The sequence below is a fragment of the Oreochromis niloticus genome, linkage group LG4, assembly GCF_001858045.2.
Source record: "Oreochromis niloticus isolate F11D_XX linkage group LG4, O_niloticus_UMD_NMBU, whole genome shotgun sequence".
NCBI lineage: Eukaryota > Metazoa > Chordata > Actinopteri > Cichliformes > Cichlidae > Oreochromis > Oreochromis niloticus.
The window spans coordinates 14,153,050-14,168,819 of NC_031969.2; the positions used below are offsets into that span (position 1 = coordinate 14,153,050).

Sequence of the window (15,770 nt, forward strand, 5' to 3'; positions counted from 1 at the left end):
TTATTACAAAATGTAGGGTATTTGTCAGGGTCATATTCTTCAGAAGTTCAGAATGGAAATTGCATTACAAACACAGGAAGCTGACTCAGAGTTATGCAGACATCCTGAGTGTGAATAAATACAGCTGAGGTCAGAGGTTTACAGGCACTCACCATGGACTTTAATTTCATGATCTCTTTGAATTGTCCTGGGTGAAATGATTGTACAGCATACATCTTTAATTTCTTTAAAATAAACAAAAATTAGGTATACATGTTTGAATTGGTTTTGAACTTTCTCTAATCCAAGGTTACACGAGGTCAAAAGTATGTACCTCTAAGGCTGTTGCGAGTTAAAATTAGTGCTTCATAAATATAATTATAAATTATTTTAATGTAATTTTTTTTTTTCAAGGGATGATTGTACAGCGTATATCTTTAATGACTTTTAAAAAAAGACTTATTTATTCTGGATTTTCTCTAATCCACACAGGGCCAAAAGTATATATAGGCCCAAATATATACATACACCCCCAGTAATATTTGGTTAAATGTCCTTTAGTAAGTTGCACTTCAACCAGATGCTTTTGGTAGCTATCGACTACGCTTTTAAAGCTTAGTCCACACATTTTCAGTAGGGTTGAGTTCAGGACTTTGGGACGACCATTCCAGAAGTGTAGTGTCTATTCCAAACCAGTTTGATTTGTGTTTGGGATCATTGCCCTACTGAAACACCCACCTGTGTCCAGGTTTCCACCATCTAGCTGTTAAGTTACAGAATTTGGAGATCGTCCTCCATCTGTATTATTTCATCCACTTTGTGCAATGTACCAGTACCACTGGCAGGAAAACGACCCAGAGGATGATGCTACCACCCTGGTTAACACTGTTACTAGGTTTTAAAGACTCAAAATTACTGCCCCGAACATACCTCTTGTCATTGTTGCCAAATAGGTCAATCTTTCTCTCGTCTGACCATAAAATTCTTTTCTCTATAAGGCATTTGGTTTGTCCAAATAGTGGGCAGCTGCAAAATTTCAGACAGTTGAAAGGTGCTAATTTTGGACTAGGGGCTTCTTTCTTGGTCAGCACCCTCTCAGTCAATGGCAATGTAAAACTCACTTCACTGTGGACAGTGATGCTGGTGTTCTAGTAGTTTCCAGTTGATGCTGGCAAAGAGAAACCACCAGTTGTAGTCAGTCATGGTCACTAATGAGAAGTTAATCAGCCCAACTTAAATTTCACAATGTCAAGTTAAACAACAATGTAGAACCTTCAAGATTTAAGTGAGTCTATGTAGATATTTGAGGCTGCATGTATACTTGCATGTATACCCTGTGTGGATTAGAGTAAAGTCCAAAGTAAATTCAAGCCCGTGCACCCAATTTTTGTTTTTTTTTAAGGGATTAAAAATGTATGCTGGACAATCATTCCATCCTGGGGGAAAAAAAAAAAAAACAGTTCAAAGAAATCATCAAAAGCCCCAAATTACCATAACATTCATGCCCATGAGGAGTTTATGTAAACCTCTGACAACAGCTGTAACAACACCAAGAGCCAAACAGGCAGGATTGGTTGACAGTACAACCTTTCCTTTGATGTATAAATCAAATCAAGGTACGGTTTCTCATCTCATGTGACTTCTGATGTAGATGTGAGTTCCGGCCACATTTGAGATCCAACACATTTCACAAGGATACCAAGAATACACCATTGTGTGGATTGTGATCTGGACTTTCAGAATCAGAATCAGAAAAGTTTATTGATCCCCGGGAGAAATTATGTAGAAAGCATTATTCTTGCAAGAATTAGTTTCCAACCTGTGTGGTGTTGTAAAGAGGGACTATAACTGTTTTGTTTTTTTTAAATCGTGCCTTATAGGATTTTTTTTTTTTTGTTATAGTTGTTGATGCGTCTTTAATTAAATCTTTCCCTGCAGGTCTTCTATGGGTGGAGCCTCTAACCTGTTTGTAAGTCAGTTTTCAGTGTCGCTGTTTAAATCTTTTCCTATGGGTGCTGGGTGCTGGGTGAGCCCTCAGGGCCCTCATGTAACCCAAAGAAAATGTAAAAAATCTTTAACTGAAAAACTGCTTCTTAACCAGTCTGCACCTTCAAATGTGTTATCAGTTTATATTGTTACTTTTTTCCCTTTAGACTTGGCTCATGTGATTAGGTAGAGGATCATTACTAGGCCATTGTCCCTCTTGGGGGGACACTCCCACAGGGCTTAAATCTGGGATTCTCCACCATTTGACCCTAGAACTGAAGAAGTTTCTCGGATGAGAGGTGAAACATCTTCAAGCAATTTAAAGAAGTCCAGATGCTTTTCTTTTCAAGCTCCTTAGACTACGATGACCTGATTGAGAACCTTCACAGACATCTTAAGTATGTAAACTGCTGTTGGAAGCCACTGGTACCGTGCCAGGTCAGCTGGCAAATAATTAGCCTGCTCTGGTCACAAACCTGCAAACTAATGAGGTTGTCTCAGACCACTTGCCTTTAGGTTCAAACTAGCTGAGGAGGTTAAGGACTATGATTTGGAAATAGTTATGGTTTTTCCAGACCCAAGAGCGAAAACACCTCAAGGCTGAGTGTGAAAAGTCTGTATGAATAAAAACCTTGCTAACCGACTCTCCCTGAATTTCCAAGGATTTAGGTCTCAGTTGTCTGAGGCATTTACGTCCACTCTGTACAACACTTGAAAAACAAAACAAAAACAAAACCAAAAAACACACATTTTAGCAAAGCATCACTCTGACATTTGGAAAAACAAGCAATTTTAGGATAACTTCCTTAGCTACACCAGCGTAACCGCTCTTTAACGCAAATATTTAATTAGCAAAAGACATGGCAGCAACTTTAGGCATGGAGACGTGGTCAAGACAACCTGTTGAAGTTCAAACTGAGCATTAGAATGGGGGAGAAAGGTGATTTACTTACTCTGAATGGGGCATAATTGTTGGTTCCTGATTGTCTGAGTATTTCAGAAACTGCTGATCTATGCAGATTATTCCACATAACCATCTCTAGGGTTTACAGAGAACAGTCTGAGAAGGAGAAATGGCTTGTTGTGGTCAGAGAATGGCCAATCTGCTTCCAACTGATAGGAGGGCAGCAGTGACTGAAATAACCACTTGTTACAACCAAGGTATGCAGAAGAGCATCTCTGACTACATGTTGAAACTTGAAGCAGATGCATTACAGCAGCAGAAGACCACGCTGGGTGCCACTCTGGTCAGCTAAGAACAGGAAACTGAGGCTAAAGTTCACACAGGTCCAACAAACTGGACAACAGACTGGAGAAATGTTGATGCTATAAATCATGTATTCATCGTGCCCTATATTACCAAATCAGCCTGTTGGTGGTGGTGTAATGGTGTGAGGGTTATTTTTTGGACACACTTTGGGGTTTTCTTAGTACCAAGTGACCATTATCTAAATGCCACAGCTTACCTGTTGTTGAGCATGTCCATCCTGTGAAGTTTTTTCATTTTCTGATGGCTGCTTCCAGCACGATTAACAGTTCATTTCACAAAGCTCAAATCAAATCATCTCAAACTGGTTTCTTAAACATGAGAATAAGTTATTTGTTCTCAAATGACCTTTTCAGTGACCAGATCTCAATACAAAAGAGCACCTTTGAGATGGTGGAGCAGGAGATTCTTTTCATGGAAGTGGAACCAACAAATATTCAGCAACTGTGTTATGTTATCAGATCAATATTAGAAACAAACTAAAGAAATTTATGATATTCTGAAAAGCTTCCAAATTTACTTTTTGTCTCCCGAAAATTTAAGAACAGAGGTACATTATTAAACAGTTTAATATAAAATCTCCTTTAACATACTGTTACTTAATATTTAACTGCATTTGCCTCATGCAGTTACAACTTCTGCTTCACTTCATGTTATTATTATTTTTTTTTACTATAGGTTAAATAGACAAATGGCAAATTAAAAAAAAAAAAAAAATGCACACAGCAAGCTACTTTATTAAGTGCCACTTATTAAGGTTTTGGGCCACTATGTGCCACCAGAAGAGCCTCAATCCACCTTATACTTGAGTCTCGAGCTCTCTGAAACTCTACAGGTGGGAATACCTTTAGAGTTAATGTTTCCAACATTAACTGTTTCCAAAAAAATGTTCCATTATATGACTTTCTGATGTGTCAGTTCTGTGTCAGTCCAAAATGTCACACACATTGTTGAAATGGGTTGAAAGGTGGTGACTGCAAAAGGAACAACATACGATCATTTCCATCCTCATGACGTTATTTGGGAACTGGAAATCTTTCATCAGTAGGACAAAGGTGATCACTCACAAAAACTTTGTATTGATTTACAGTGATCAGTATCTCGAAAGAAGCGAAACCGTGACAACACACATAAACTTCACTCTGTTTTATCTGTTGACTCAAACAGTCTTAATTTTGTCTTTTAATTATTTAATGTAGACACTACTGGTCAAAAGTTTTAAAATACCCCAGTTCTTCTAGTTTATTAACTGAAATTCAAGCAGTTCAAGTCCACATGAATAGCTCGAAGTGGTATAAAGGTAAATGGTAACCTGCCAGAGGTTCTGCAGCAACCGAAGTTGATCAAGACTTGAAAGTTGGTTCCTACAGGTGTCCCAACTTTTCTTGATTACTTACAACCTCCTGAGTCTACATAAAAGTAGTGTTGGTACACTGTGGCATCATACACTTGTAAGCATTATTTAAACAGTATTGTATTACAGAAAGTAACATTTTGGCTAGAAAAATGGTGAGGAAAAAGGCAATTAACAATAGAAGAGACAAACCATCATAACATAAAAGTGTAGGTTTTTCCTTCAGAGAAATTGTGAAGAAAGGCAATGTATCAGTGATTACAGTCTCTTTTACCATCAAAAGGCACTGAGGGAAACTGACAGGAAGAGGTCTGCAGAACCCAAAGCCACAACAAAATCAGAAGACAAGACAGACTCAACAGCTAGAGTGATAGGTGGCTCACGGGACCATAGCTTAATAGTAAGCAAGTCTCAGTTTCGACTGTAAAAAGCAAACTTTGAGATACAGGTTTGACAAGTCAAGTTGCAGCAAGGCACCCACTGCTTTGACGTCAGAATAAGAAAAAAGAAAGGCTTGCCTGGGCCATGAAACACCACCAATGGACCACTGAAGACTTTCAAAATTTGAAATCTTCCGTTCATCATTTAGGATTTTTGTATGCCGTTGAGAAGGGGAAAAGAAGGTTCCTCAGTGTGTGACATCAAATGTCAAACATGGCAGAGGAAGTGTGATGTTCTGGGGCTGTTTTGCTGGATCCAGGGTGAATGACTAGTACAGATTGAGAGGCACCCTGAACCAAAACAGCTACCACGAGGTTCTGCATCAACATGCAGAACCTTGGTATGTACCAAGGTGGTCAGGGGCAGACTTACCTTAGAAAAAACAGAACAAGATGGTAAGCTTGGTTTGTTTTAAGTTAACTTGTCAGAAGAATAAAAGCAAAGCAACACGCAAGTCCCACACGTTTGTGGGAACTTCTAAAACAGGGTTGGGAAGAACTTTCAGAAGAATATTTGATTTCCCTGGTAGAGGAAACTGCCACAAGCTGTTATATCTGCCAAAGGTGGATGCTTTGATGAATCAAAACATTTTGATTTATAAATGATTTCTGATATTTTCTTTAAAAAAAAAAAAAAAAAAAAAACTTCAATTGTTTATTTGGTTTCATTCAAGAGTACAATGAGACATTATACTGCCTGAATTTCAATAAAAACAGGAAAAGGTGTTCTCAAATTTTTGACCAGTATTGTACATAATTAGTGTGCATGGGTTTTTGTTTTTCAAAAAAAAAGGAAAAAAAAAAGGATATTGATCCCCATTATTAATATGATAAGACCTTACTTGCACTCGTTCAAATCAGACATGAACAAGACACAATCTCAAAGAAGCTGGATCTATTTGCTCCTTCCCGGACATCGTGTTGAATCCATTTAATGTAAAAAGCAAAATAAAATACAGAAAAGTGAGTTTGAAATATCCTAATGTTTAATGAAATGGTGATGTACTGATCAGCAAGAAAGGGGTACAGTAAAACTACGAGGAAAACAGGGAAAGAACTTGGTACACAAAACATGTCTGTCCATTGTTATTCCAATACACCTCTGTCCGGAGGAACTGCTGCCATACCCTTGTGCGCTAACTTGTTGTGTGTCAAGGATGGAGAAAGTGGGGGGGGGCTTGAGTGTACTACAGAGATAAGTGTGCAGTTGTTGTCACATAGAAGTAAAGGAAATGTAAAAGGGAAAAAAAACCCAATTCCTTCTAGTTTTAACTATATCCCTCTGATCAAAGTTCAAAAAAGAGGCACCCACCACACGTGGAGCTGAATGCTGGACTTGATTGTGACTTTTTTTCCCTTACATGGGGGGTGGGTAGGTTTTTTTTTTTTTTGTTTCGTTTTTCCTTTTTTTTCTGTTGGTTCTTAAATCCTCTTCAGAGTGCACTCATACCACATAGAGTTCGTAGATCTTCTTGGCGCAATACGCCAGGGCAGCCAGTGCTATCGTATTATGGAGTCTCTTTCTGTGGATGTCATCCCTGCGTACCAATACCACGGGCGTCGAGGAGGTCAGTGTATGCAGGGGCAGCCGCGAGAGTTTTTGGCTGTCGTATTCCACCTGGTACTTGCAGCAGGGGTCAAACTGCCACGAAATCCCATAGAGGGCGGCACAGGCCACGCTGAGGGCGCCAGCGGGCAACGCCACATAGCGCGTGTACTCAACAGGCAGCGAAAGTGGCGTCAGGAGGCAAGCAGCACCCGACAACACGGCTGTCTTGTGCAGGCAGTTGCCAACAGTAATCCAACGGGCCGTCTCGTCTCCGATCCGCGTGGGCTCGATAACAATGTATTTATACTGGGCCTCCAGCGCCTGCTCCAGCTCATACTCAAACTGGTCCTGTGCATTCTCCCCATTGTAGATCTCGTGCACGATGTAGCAGTCTGACGCCGCCATCACACCCCTGTGCAGAAACACAGGAACAGACAGGGAACAGTGAGTGTAAGAACAGATGACATTAAACACACATTAATTAAGCGAAGACTGTATTTCCCCATTTCCTGCCTGCTGAAATGTCCACTCTGTCACCATCTAACAAACATAAAAGGGAAGGATATTTCTCTAACCAATAACCAGAGGCTCATTCACCCACTTCTAACACTGTTTTAAGTCGATAACAGGAGTGTAAGTGTGGATTTTGGGAAGCAATACCAATGTTTAAAATATCCCAGTTTCAGCTTGAAATTGCTTGCCAACAGCTTCACAACAGCTACAATGCCAACCATAAGTCTGCATGAAGGACTCATTGGACTGGCTGCCCCCCCCCCTGCAGTAATAATCATAAAACAAAACACACACACAAAAACAAAAAGCAGGGGGTGAATTTAATATTTGTTGTACTTTATTTAATTAAACGTATGTCTTCATATCCATGACTTTCTGAAAGTAAGATATGTAGTGTAATTAGTAGGGCTGGGTACTGAATGCTTTTTTGAAGGCACCAACCAAAATATTTTGGTACTAATGAACTGATTGATTGCTCAATCAGCACCAAATTTTAGTACCAGACTATGTCTGAAATACAGTTTGATTGATTTAGGCTTCTGTGTTAAGACCGTAGGTACGTCGTAGTGTACTCCTCTGAAACCCTAATCTCTATCCTGATGTGCACCTTCCTGGAAATTTAACTACATGTTATGTCTATAAAAGCCTCAATATAAGGACACAAAGTTGGCAGGCAAATTCCTGGAGGGAGATTGCTTAGAGAACGTACAGAAGAAATGTAAAACCTTTCAGGACCAATATACTTGCCTTTGAAATCAACTGACCACAGCAAAGGAGGAAAAGAAGTCTCAGAACGTTATTTGTTTCTATCATGGCTGCCTTTGCATCTAAAACTCCAGGACACAACTGCACAGAAGGTGTTGGCAATAGCGTTGGCCACCTACCTACATAGGCAACGTAAGCTTTACAAAGATTCACTGCAAAAGTCTAAATCGGATGTTGGAGTAAGAATGAGAGCAAGACCATGTGGCTGAAAGCAGTCTTACGTGTGGTTACGCTTTTCGTAATTCCACGCAGAGAACGCAAAATGCACAGACAGCCATGGGAACACTTTTAATCCAATGACATACAACATATATCTGACAGCTGAAAGCTGGATTCAGCAGACCTGCAGCTAACTTTAGCACATTTGTCCCCAATGCATAAGATGTTGAATGCCATTATCTTCTTCTAGTAATTAATTAGGCAGCTGGACAAACTGTTGTCAGAGAAACTGTACTTTTATTCACTGTTTTGGTTGATGTTTTAGTCGGGACTTTTACACTGACGGCACTAAAGTTTCACCACGTTGAACTGACTATGACAGTGAGATTAGATGAGGTGTGCAAAATGTTGTGAATAAATAACAAAATGTTTCAATCAAAAGTGTGGACTTTTTTTGTAAGTGAAATTCTTGAATTTACGATTTCAAAAGAAGTAAAAGACCAAAAAAAAAACAAAAAACAAAAAAACCCCCACAACCTACCACCCAACCGTTGTAAGTAGGGATCATAACATCATAATGGTGTCCCAACAGCACACAGATCTTAACATGTGTATGACCACATTTAAAAACACAGACTTTGGGGGGGGGCTGCTTTCCATAAAGTCCCAATTATCCAATGCCAAAAGTACCAAATGGTTACAATATAAGGCCTTCTTTTGGACCAACAAACAAACCTTAAAACGCTAAACACTATGCTTCTCACACCGGAGGTGTGAATTTTTATGACATATTAAGATACTAGGGAAAATTGGCTGAGCCTCGCGGAGCAAGGGGAAAGTTGTACTTCAGTTAGGTGCATTAGTCAACTCGCTTGACTGGCAGAAAGTTGGAGTACCGGCCAGCTAAGTTACTGAGCGAGCAGGTCGACAAACACGGCGGTCAACACGCCGAGCCGAGCCAATACCGTGAAGCACATCGACAGTCACATACAGCACTGCCGTTTGCCCCAACAAGCAGCAAAACCAAACTTTTCCCGGTCAATCGCTTGCTGTGAAATAATCAAAACATCACATGAGCTGCTCGTTAGCGACAGCTAGCCGTGTACGTTAGCCCGCTAACATGAGCTAACCCTGGGTTAAAAAAAAATCCAGACTTCTCCCGTTGATATTTAACTCTGAATCCCAAACGGGAAGCACGTTCGGAACCTGACAAGTGGTGTCATCGACCAAACAATGCTTCATATTAAAACATGTTCTTTAAATGGCCAAGATGTGGAGTAACTGACCTCTCCCTGCTTACTGGGACACCGCGCCTCCTTCCCAGCGACGCCATGTTGGAGATACAACTGTGATTGCGGTTGACGTAAGACAGCGCCCAGTATTCTGGGTTTTGTAGTGTGTAAAAAAAATACAGTTTCTGTTCGACTCACCAGTTGAACTCGAATGCGGACTACTATTCCCATGATGCTGTTCGGACAGAGTACCTGCCTTTACGTATTTTATAATGGTACAGTTGGGGAGGTCAGAACACATTCTGAAAAGATTTAACAAACTGAATGAAGGTATGTTTATTTAAATTTGGCGAGCCATGAAGTTAGCACAGCAAAACTAAGCAGCAAAAATACCGGTTCCATTTACATATTTAAACCCATAATAATGCAAACAGGCTACATGCATAGTCAAGTTTGTTATAATATATGACACATTGTTCCGTCATCTCGTTTTGTAATAGGATTTATGTGGAGACCTTTGGGTACTCACCCATAATGTGTCCTCGCGTGCTCTGGCTGTGTTCGTGCGCGCTGCCTGTCCGCGTGCTGTAACCTGACGCGCGCTGGCTGTCACAACTATAATGGCTACGTTCAGGAATGTGAGATGGTTGGGAACAAATGCTGTGCCAGCACGAATCACATCAACCAAGGCTATTGACAGCTGTGGCTTTCCAATGATATTTAAGCCTGGTAATTTTAAGAATTTAGTGAGGAATTTTCTATTCAGATAAGGACTGTAAGCTATTTAAAGGTGCATTTTGTAGCTTTAAACACATGTAGACATGTTAAATAAATTGATGGATTTATCAATTTAAAAGAAGTCAAGAGAAAGAAAGTAGTTCCTGCCACAGAGTTTGAGTTATTAGCAAGTACCATGCTTTTTCAGTGTACCAATTACCTTTTTTGAATATATTTTTTTTTAATTAAATGTATTAGCTCAGTGACACCAACACCACCAGGAATAAACCAACATGCTCAACTTGAAGTTGTGAAACAGGACTTCTCAAACCAGTGGATGTGTCTGTCTTATACACAGTCCACGAGTTTTAACCCGCTAGCAATGGGGAGCATTTATATCTAATAACTTCAAATTGCCACTGGATGGCGCCAATACATACATATATACGTACAGATATTTGTCATCAGTAATCTAGAACATGAATCTACTCCATTAGTAGCTGTGATGTGTGGGACTGATAAAGATATTCAGTGGAGTGTAAAAATTCCACCTTTTCTTTAATTTTAGGTCTTACACGATTACTTTTACACTGTTCATCTACATGTTAGAAGATCAAGTATTTAAACAAATACAGCAGTCCTCATTCTGTATTTTGAAACTATTCTGCTACCTCGATTTTCTGCATGTACTCTGATTGAATACTAAGCGAAAGCCAATACCATTAACGTTCTGGTTTGCCAGTGTAAAAATAGCTTGGTTTAAGTATTAAAGGAGTTTCCATGCTGAAACTATTAACAGCACAAGACGAACTGCATTGTAGATAATTATTATCAGTGTATGACCACCGTAGTGATGACTGCACAGTGGTTATAAAAAGTATATTGTACATGATCACATGTTTTCTCCATAAATAATCACAAATGTTCCTCTGCTCCTGCCAACGTACATAAAGCATTAGTCATCTGATGTGTATTTGATTTATTTATGCATTTATTGACAGCAAGTACAGAAAAAAAAGTCCAAATCACAAAACAGTGTAATAAGGTTTGGATTTTGATGCCTCTGTGAGAGCCACTCGCTCAAATGAGACATTTGCTTCCTTCCAAGGAAACACACAAATTTAGACAAAACACACATACACAGAATGAAATAATACCTCGAATACCTTGGCCTATCCTTAGGTGTGTTCCACCCAAGGGGAAGTTTAACAAAAGGGAAATTCCTGCAATTAACTCGAGGTGAGCACAGCAGAAAGAATCTGCATTGTCCTGCCAGAGTGTGCCGAGTTACCTGAGGTATATTTTTCTCCTCAACACTTAAGATTGTCAACAGCAAAACCTCTTGAAAGAGTACAAAAAAAAAGGGGGGGGGGGGGGATATTTTATTTTTATTTTTAACAGAGATCTTTATCATTTTGATATCAGCTGGGCAGAAAAGCCTTGTGGGTAAGAGGAAATATGGATCAAATAACAAAACAGCCACAGCCACCCAGTGCATTTCCTCAATGACAGGACAAAGGGCCGTCTGACACCACAAAAATGTGAATGCCCTGAAAAGAACAGTGCTGTTTTTGTTGCTGGTTCGAACAGAGACATCTATACATACACACGCTGATGTGTCACACCACACCAGGACCCCGTTTATCAGCAATGCCTGTAACATTTAATGTACAATGGAAACAGCGAGAGTTATCTTGAGGCAGACATCGTCACCGTTTTCTACACCTTTGATCGCTCGGCGAATTGATATATGACTGGAATAACTTCATTTTTGTTATGTGGAAGAGGAATGAAAGTAGATGGAGTGATGTTTATAACAAGGCTCTGTGGGGAGGAATATTGGTAAAATTCAGATTCGGCTTTCCCACTTTGTCACTTACAAAAAAAATTTAGATTTGTGTTGTTGTTTTTAAGCCTTTTTGCATACAAAACCTTCTACACTAGCATATCAGTTCTGAGAAACATATTTTCTAAAAACTTGAGAAGAAGGGGTTAAATTGAATTATTTGCAAAGAATAGGAAAAAAAATGAAAAAGAGAGGTTGCAATTTACATAAAACAAAAAAGACACGAGTATTTGAGCATCAGTGGAGTCAAAGACAAAAACACCAGGGGTGGTCACCTCGTACTGCTGCTCATGACCAGTGAGTCCAGTTGAGGACAGAAATCTGCAACACACTGTAACATTTGACTCAAATCTGCTCTGTCAGTGTTGGGTCCTGGAAGTTTCTGTCTGAGGTAACAGGCTTCACCTTTGGTTGCTTTGTTTGTACAAGTCGTGATAGGCTGATTCCCCTCCTGCCTGTGGCCAGTGTGTATCCTCATGTTTATGCAGAGAGCTGTCTTATCGGTTGATCAAACGTTCAGCTCACAGGCGTCTATGGTTCGAGATTCAGCTATTTCTCTGGATTCAGTCAGTGTTGTGTTTAACCATGCCTAGAAGGTCCTTTGTCGCGTGTTCTCCTGTAACTCCAAAGCATGCCGCCACGCAGTATTTCTCTCCTTGGAGTCCATTTTGCCACCTTCCTTCACCGCCATGCAGGATCATTGGTAAATATGTTCAAAGTATTGAGGCTGAGGATTCTCTTTCACGTATTTCTGAATGTACCAGCAGGTCAGGTGAGCTTTCAGGTCCTCTTCCACCACAAAATCCATGGCTGCCTGCAATGACATGGTGCATAACAGCTCACATCAAAATCATCTGGCTTTTCCTAGGACAATGATTTAAGTGGAAACATATTCGATTCTCACTGTACCAGCTTAATATACCGGCCACTTTGTATGGTACACTTTTTCAGCTGCTCATAAATGCAAATATCTAATCAGCTAATCACATGGCAGAACCTCAAAAAGGAATGTAAACATGATCAAGGAAACCTCCTGAAATTCAAACCGCGCATGAGAATAGAGAAGAAAGGTTGATTTAAGAGACTCTGAATGTTCCTGGTGTCAAATGAGCTGATCTGAGATTTTCAAAAACAAGCTGATCTATGGGGATTTTCCCACACAGCCATCTTATGGGTTTACAGAGAATGGCAATAATCTAAGAGAAACTGGCTTGTGAGGAGAATGCACAGACTGTTTTAAGCTGAGCAGAAGACAATAGTTACAACTTAGATAACCAGTAATTAAAACTCAAGTATGAAGAAGACCGTCTCTGAATTAAGAACACGTCAAACCTTGAAGGAGAAGCGCTACAGCAGCAGAAGACCACACTACGTGCCACTGCTATCAGATAAGAACAGGAAACTGACGCTACTATTTGCACGGGCTCACAAAACTGGACAACAGAAGATTAGTAAAACATTGATGGTCTGATGAGAGTCTTAATCTCTGATGTGATATTGAGAAGGTAGGGTCAGAATTTTGTGTAAACATTATGAAAGGATGGCTCCGCCCTGCTTTACGTCAACAATTCAGCCTGATAGTGGTTTGATGGTGTAGAGGATATTTTCTTGGCACACTTTTGGCACCTTAATACCAACTGAGCATTGCCAGAGCCTACCTAAGCATTGTTTCGTAAACAAACACAAAATTTGGGTTTAAAAAATTACTTTGGCAAGGTGTTTGGCGATTCCTCTCCCTCTATAAGCATCTGGAACTTCGGTGTGCTGCAGGTCCACCGTCTTTTTTCCAACATACTCGTACAGAAGGACCGCACGATCATGGGATCCTAAGAGCAAACACAAATATTATCTCTGGCATAGGTTGGTCTTCACCTCAACTATTGCTAAGATTTACTAATTATCGATTACAAACATGACATAACAACCTGACAACATGACCAAAAAAAACAAACAAAGAACAGAAACCGCAGAAGCCTGCCACCCTGCACACTACAAGTTTTATCCCACAATTACTTCAACGTTTCAGCATTTTAAAGCTGACTCTAAGCGCCCCAGTTACATTATTAAGGTGTGGTAGCAGATTTTAATTTGCATGTAGCGCTGCAACATGGCTGCTGAGAAAGACAAGGCACGAGTGGCCAGGTACAGGCATGCCCTTGTGGAGGAAGGGTCGTGTTGCTGGGTGAAGAAAAGATAAACATCTCCATTCAGCACAACAATGGCTTCCACCATTTTCCTCTTAACAGCTGACCCACAACTGACCAGGACAAACACGAGTACTGACACACTTAAAACAGTAATATTAGTGTGTCGTAAAGGATTAATATCTATTAAAACGAAGGAGACTTAGTGTAAAACTTTAAAATATGTTTAAAGCACTTGAGCTGAACGCTTGAAAGGAAGTAGCACAGCACATTTGGAGGCCTGGCAAATAAAATGGTTACTCTGGAAAGTTGAAATGGTGTTTGAATCTTAATATAACAGTAGGGGCAGGTATTTTGCTACAAAGGAGTTTTACTTGGAAGATTAATACAGGAATTTGTGTATTTGGGATTGTGTGCTTTTCAAATTTGAATACTTGGTTTGAGGTCTGGAGGCCAAATACTTTGGTCTAGCCCCAAAGAAAGAAAAGTAAAGCACCGGTAATGGAGGTAAGGTCAGAAGACAAGCTACGTCTATATGTGAGCAGCCATCTGTGTCTGAAATGGCAGCTGTAGGTATCAATAAAGGAGCAACGACGACGTTAGCAAGAGCGAAAGCTAACACTAGCATCAGCTGGCACGCTAATGTTTACATGTTGAACTCACCATTCAGCCTTATGACAAACTGCCGACGCTTCTTATCGTGTTCCACCCGGATTGGAGAGTTGTTTGCATCAAAGGCATTAGCCTGTGCCGCCTGTGCCATAGTAGCGCCGTTAAAAAGTCACAACAATGACTGCTACGCTACCCTACGGGATTGCTAACCAGAAATGGCTACAAAAGCAAAACACTTCATCCAACGAAATCAGCTGTGAGGTCACGTGACGCGCGGCCAATCGCAGGCGTCGTCTTCAGAGAGGCGAAAACAGAGCGGCTTTGTAAGAAAACTCCCCTCGAGAACTCTAAACGCCTGCTGAGAAACGATAAAACCAACTGTCTGACTCCGAACGCAAACGTTTCATATGCTGCATTCACGTGACGTGGGATCATAAACAGTTATGTCTGTTAAAGACCTGTTAAAGTGGGTCTTATAAAAAGAACTTGCTGTCATGCTTACACGGTTTCGTTTGTACCTTTTCTGCTCATTTTGTATTTTTTTTTTTTTTACAATCCCTGTGAATGATTATATTTTTGCTACTTTATTTCTTTATTATTATTTTAAAATAAATTTTAAGAGAATTGAAATGTAAGTTTTGTTGTTTAATTCTGGTAGGAATAGGTATAGTATAAAGTATCTAAACACAATCGCTATAAATATTGATCGGTTCATCTGTCAATTTAAACTGATAAATGATCGGCCCTGTCCCTAACATCTTCATCTGTCACACCAACCCTCTGCATGCCCTCATTCATGGATGAGGTCTCTGAGGTCTTTTCTTTTCCTCCTCCGCCCACTATCCCTCCCCTGCACATGTCCAGAACAGCTCAGCCTTGCCTCTCTAGCTTTGTGTCCAAACCGCTCGGCCTGAACTGTCCCTCTCATATACTCATTTCTAATCCTGTTCATCTTGTCCCTCCTAGTCAGTGCCAACATCTCCAAACCACACATCATAGCTACACTAACACCTTAAATCACCCCTGACACTTGTCTCCACCCACTCCGCCTTGGCCTGCACTCTCTTCTTCACCTCTCTTATGCACTGTCTGTTGCTTTGGATGCCTGATCACAGGTATTTAAGCTCATCCACCTTCACCACCTCTGCTCCCTCCAGCTTCACTATTACACCTGTCTACCTTTCATTCACACACGTATTCTGTCTTG

The 15,770-nt window shown here is 40.3% G+C and overlaps 2 protein-coding genes across 3 annotated transcripts; both read right to left on the reverse strand.

Moving 5' to 3' along the window:
* Positions 1–5,906: 5,906 nt before the first annotated feature.
* tmem11 (transmembrane protein 11) lies at positions 5,907–9,918 on the reverse strand. 2 transcript variants are annotated; one of them, XM_005468323.3, is made up of 2 exons: positions 9,774–9,918; positions 5,907–6,987 (listed from the first exon to the last, which is right to left on the reverse strand). In XM_005468323.3, exon 2 carries the CDS (start codon positions 6,978–6,980, stop codon positions 6,471–6,473), a length of 510 nt encoding a protein of 169 aa, XP_005468380.1. In that variant the 5' UTR covers positions 6,981–6,987; positions 9,774–9,918; the 3' UTR covers positions 5,907–6,470. The 2 variants fall into 2 exon arrangements, with proteins under 2 accessions (XP_005468380.1, XP_003454060.1); XM_003454012.4 differs by lacking the exon at positions 9,774–9,918 and adding an exon at positions 9,299–9,455.
* Positions 9,919–10,925: 1,007 nt separating this feature from the next.
* Positions 10,926–14,942, reverse strand: natd1 (protein NATD1). The gene is made up of 3 exons (XM_003453977.5): positions 14,615–14,942; positions 13,515–13,633; positions 10,926–12,621 (listed from the first exon to the last, which is right to left on the reverse strand). The coding sequence occupies exons 1-3, from the start codon at positions 14,712–14,714 to the stop codon at positions 12,505–12,507; spliced, it is 336 nt and encodes a 111-aa protein (XP_003454025.1). The 5' UTR covers positions 14,715–14,942; the 3' UTR covers positions 10,926–12,504.
* Between the last annotated feature and the right edge of the window lie 828 nt (positions 14,943–15,770).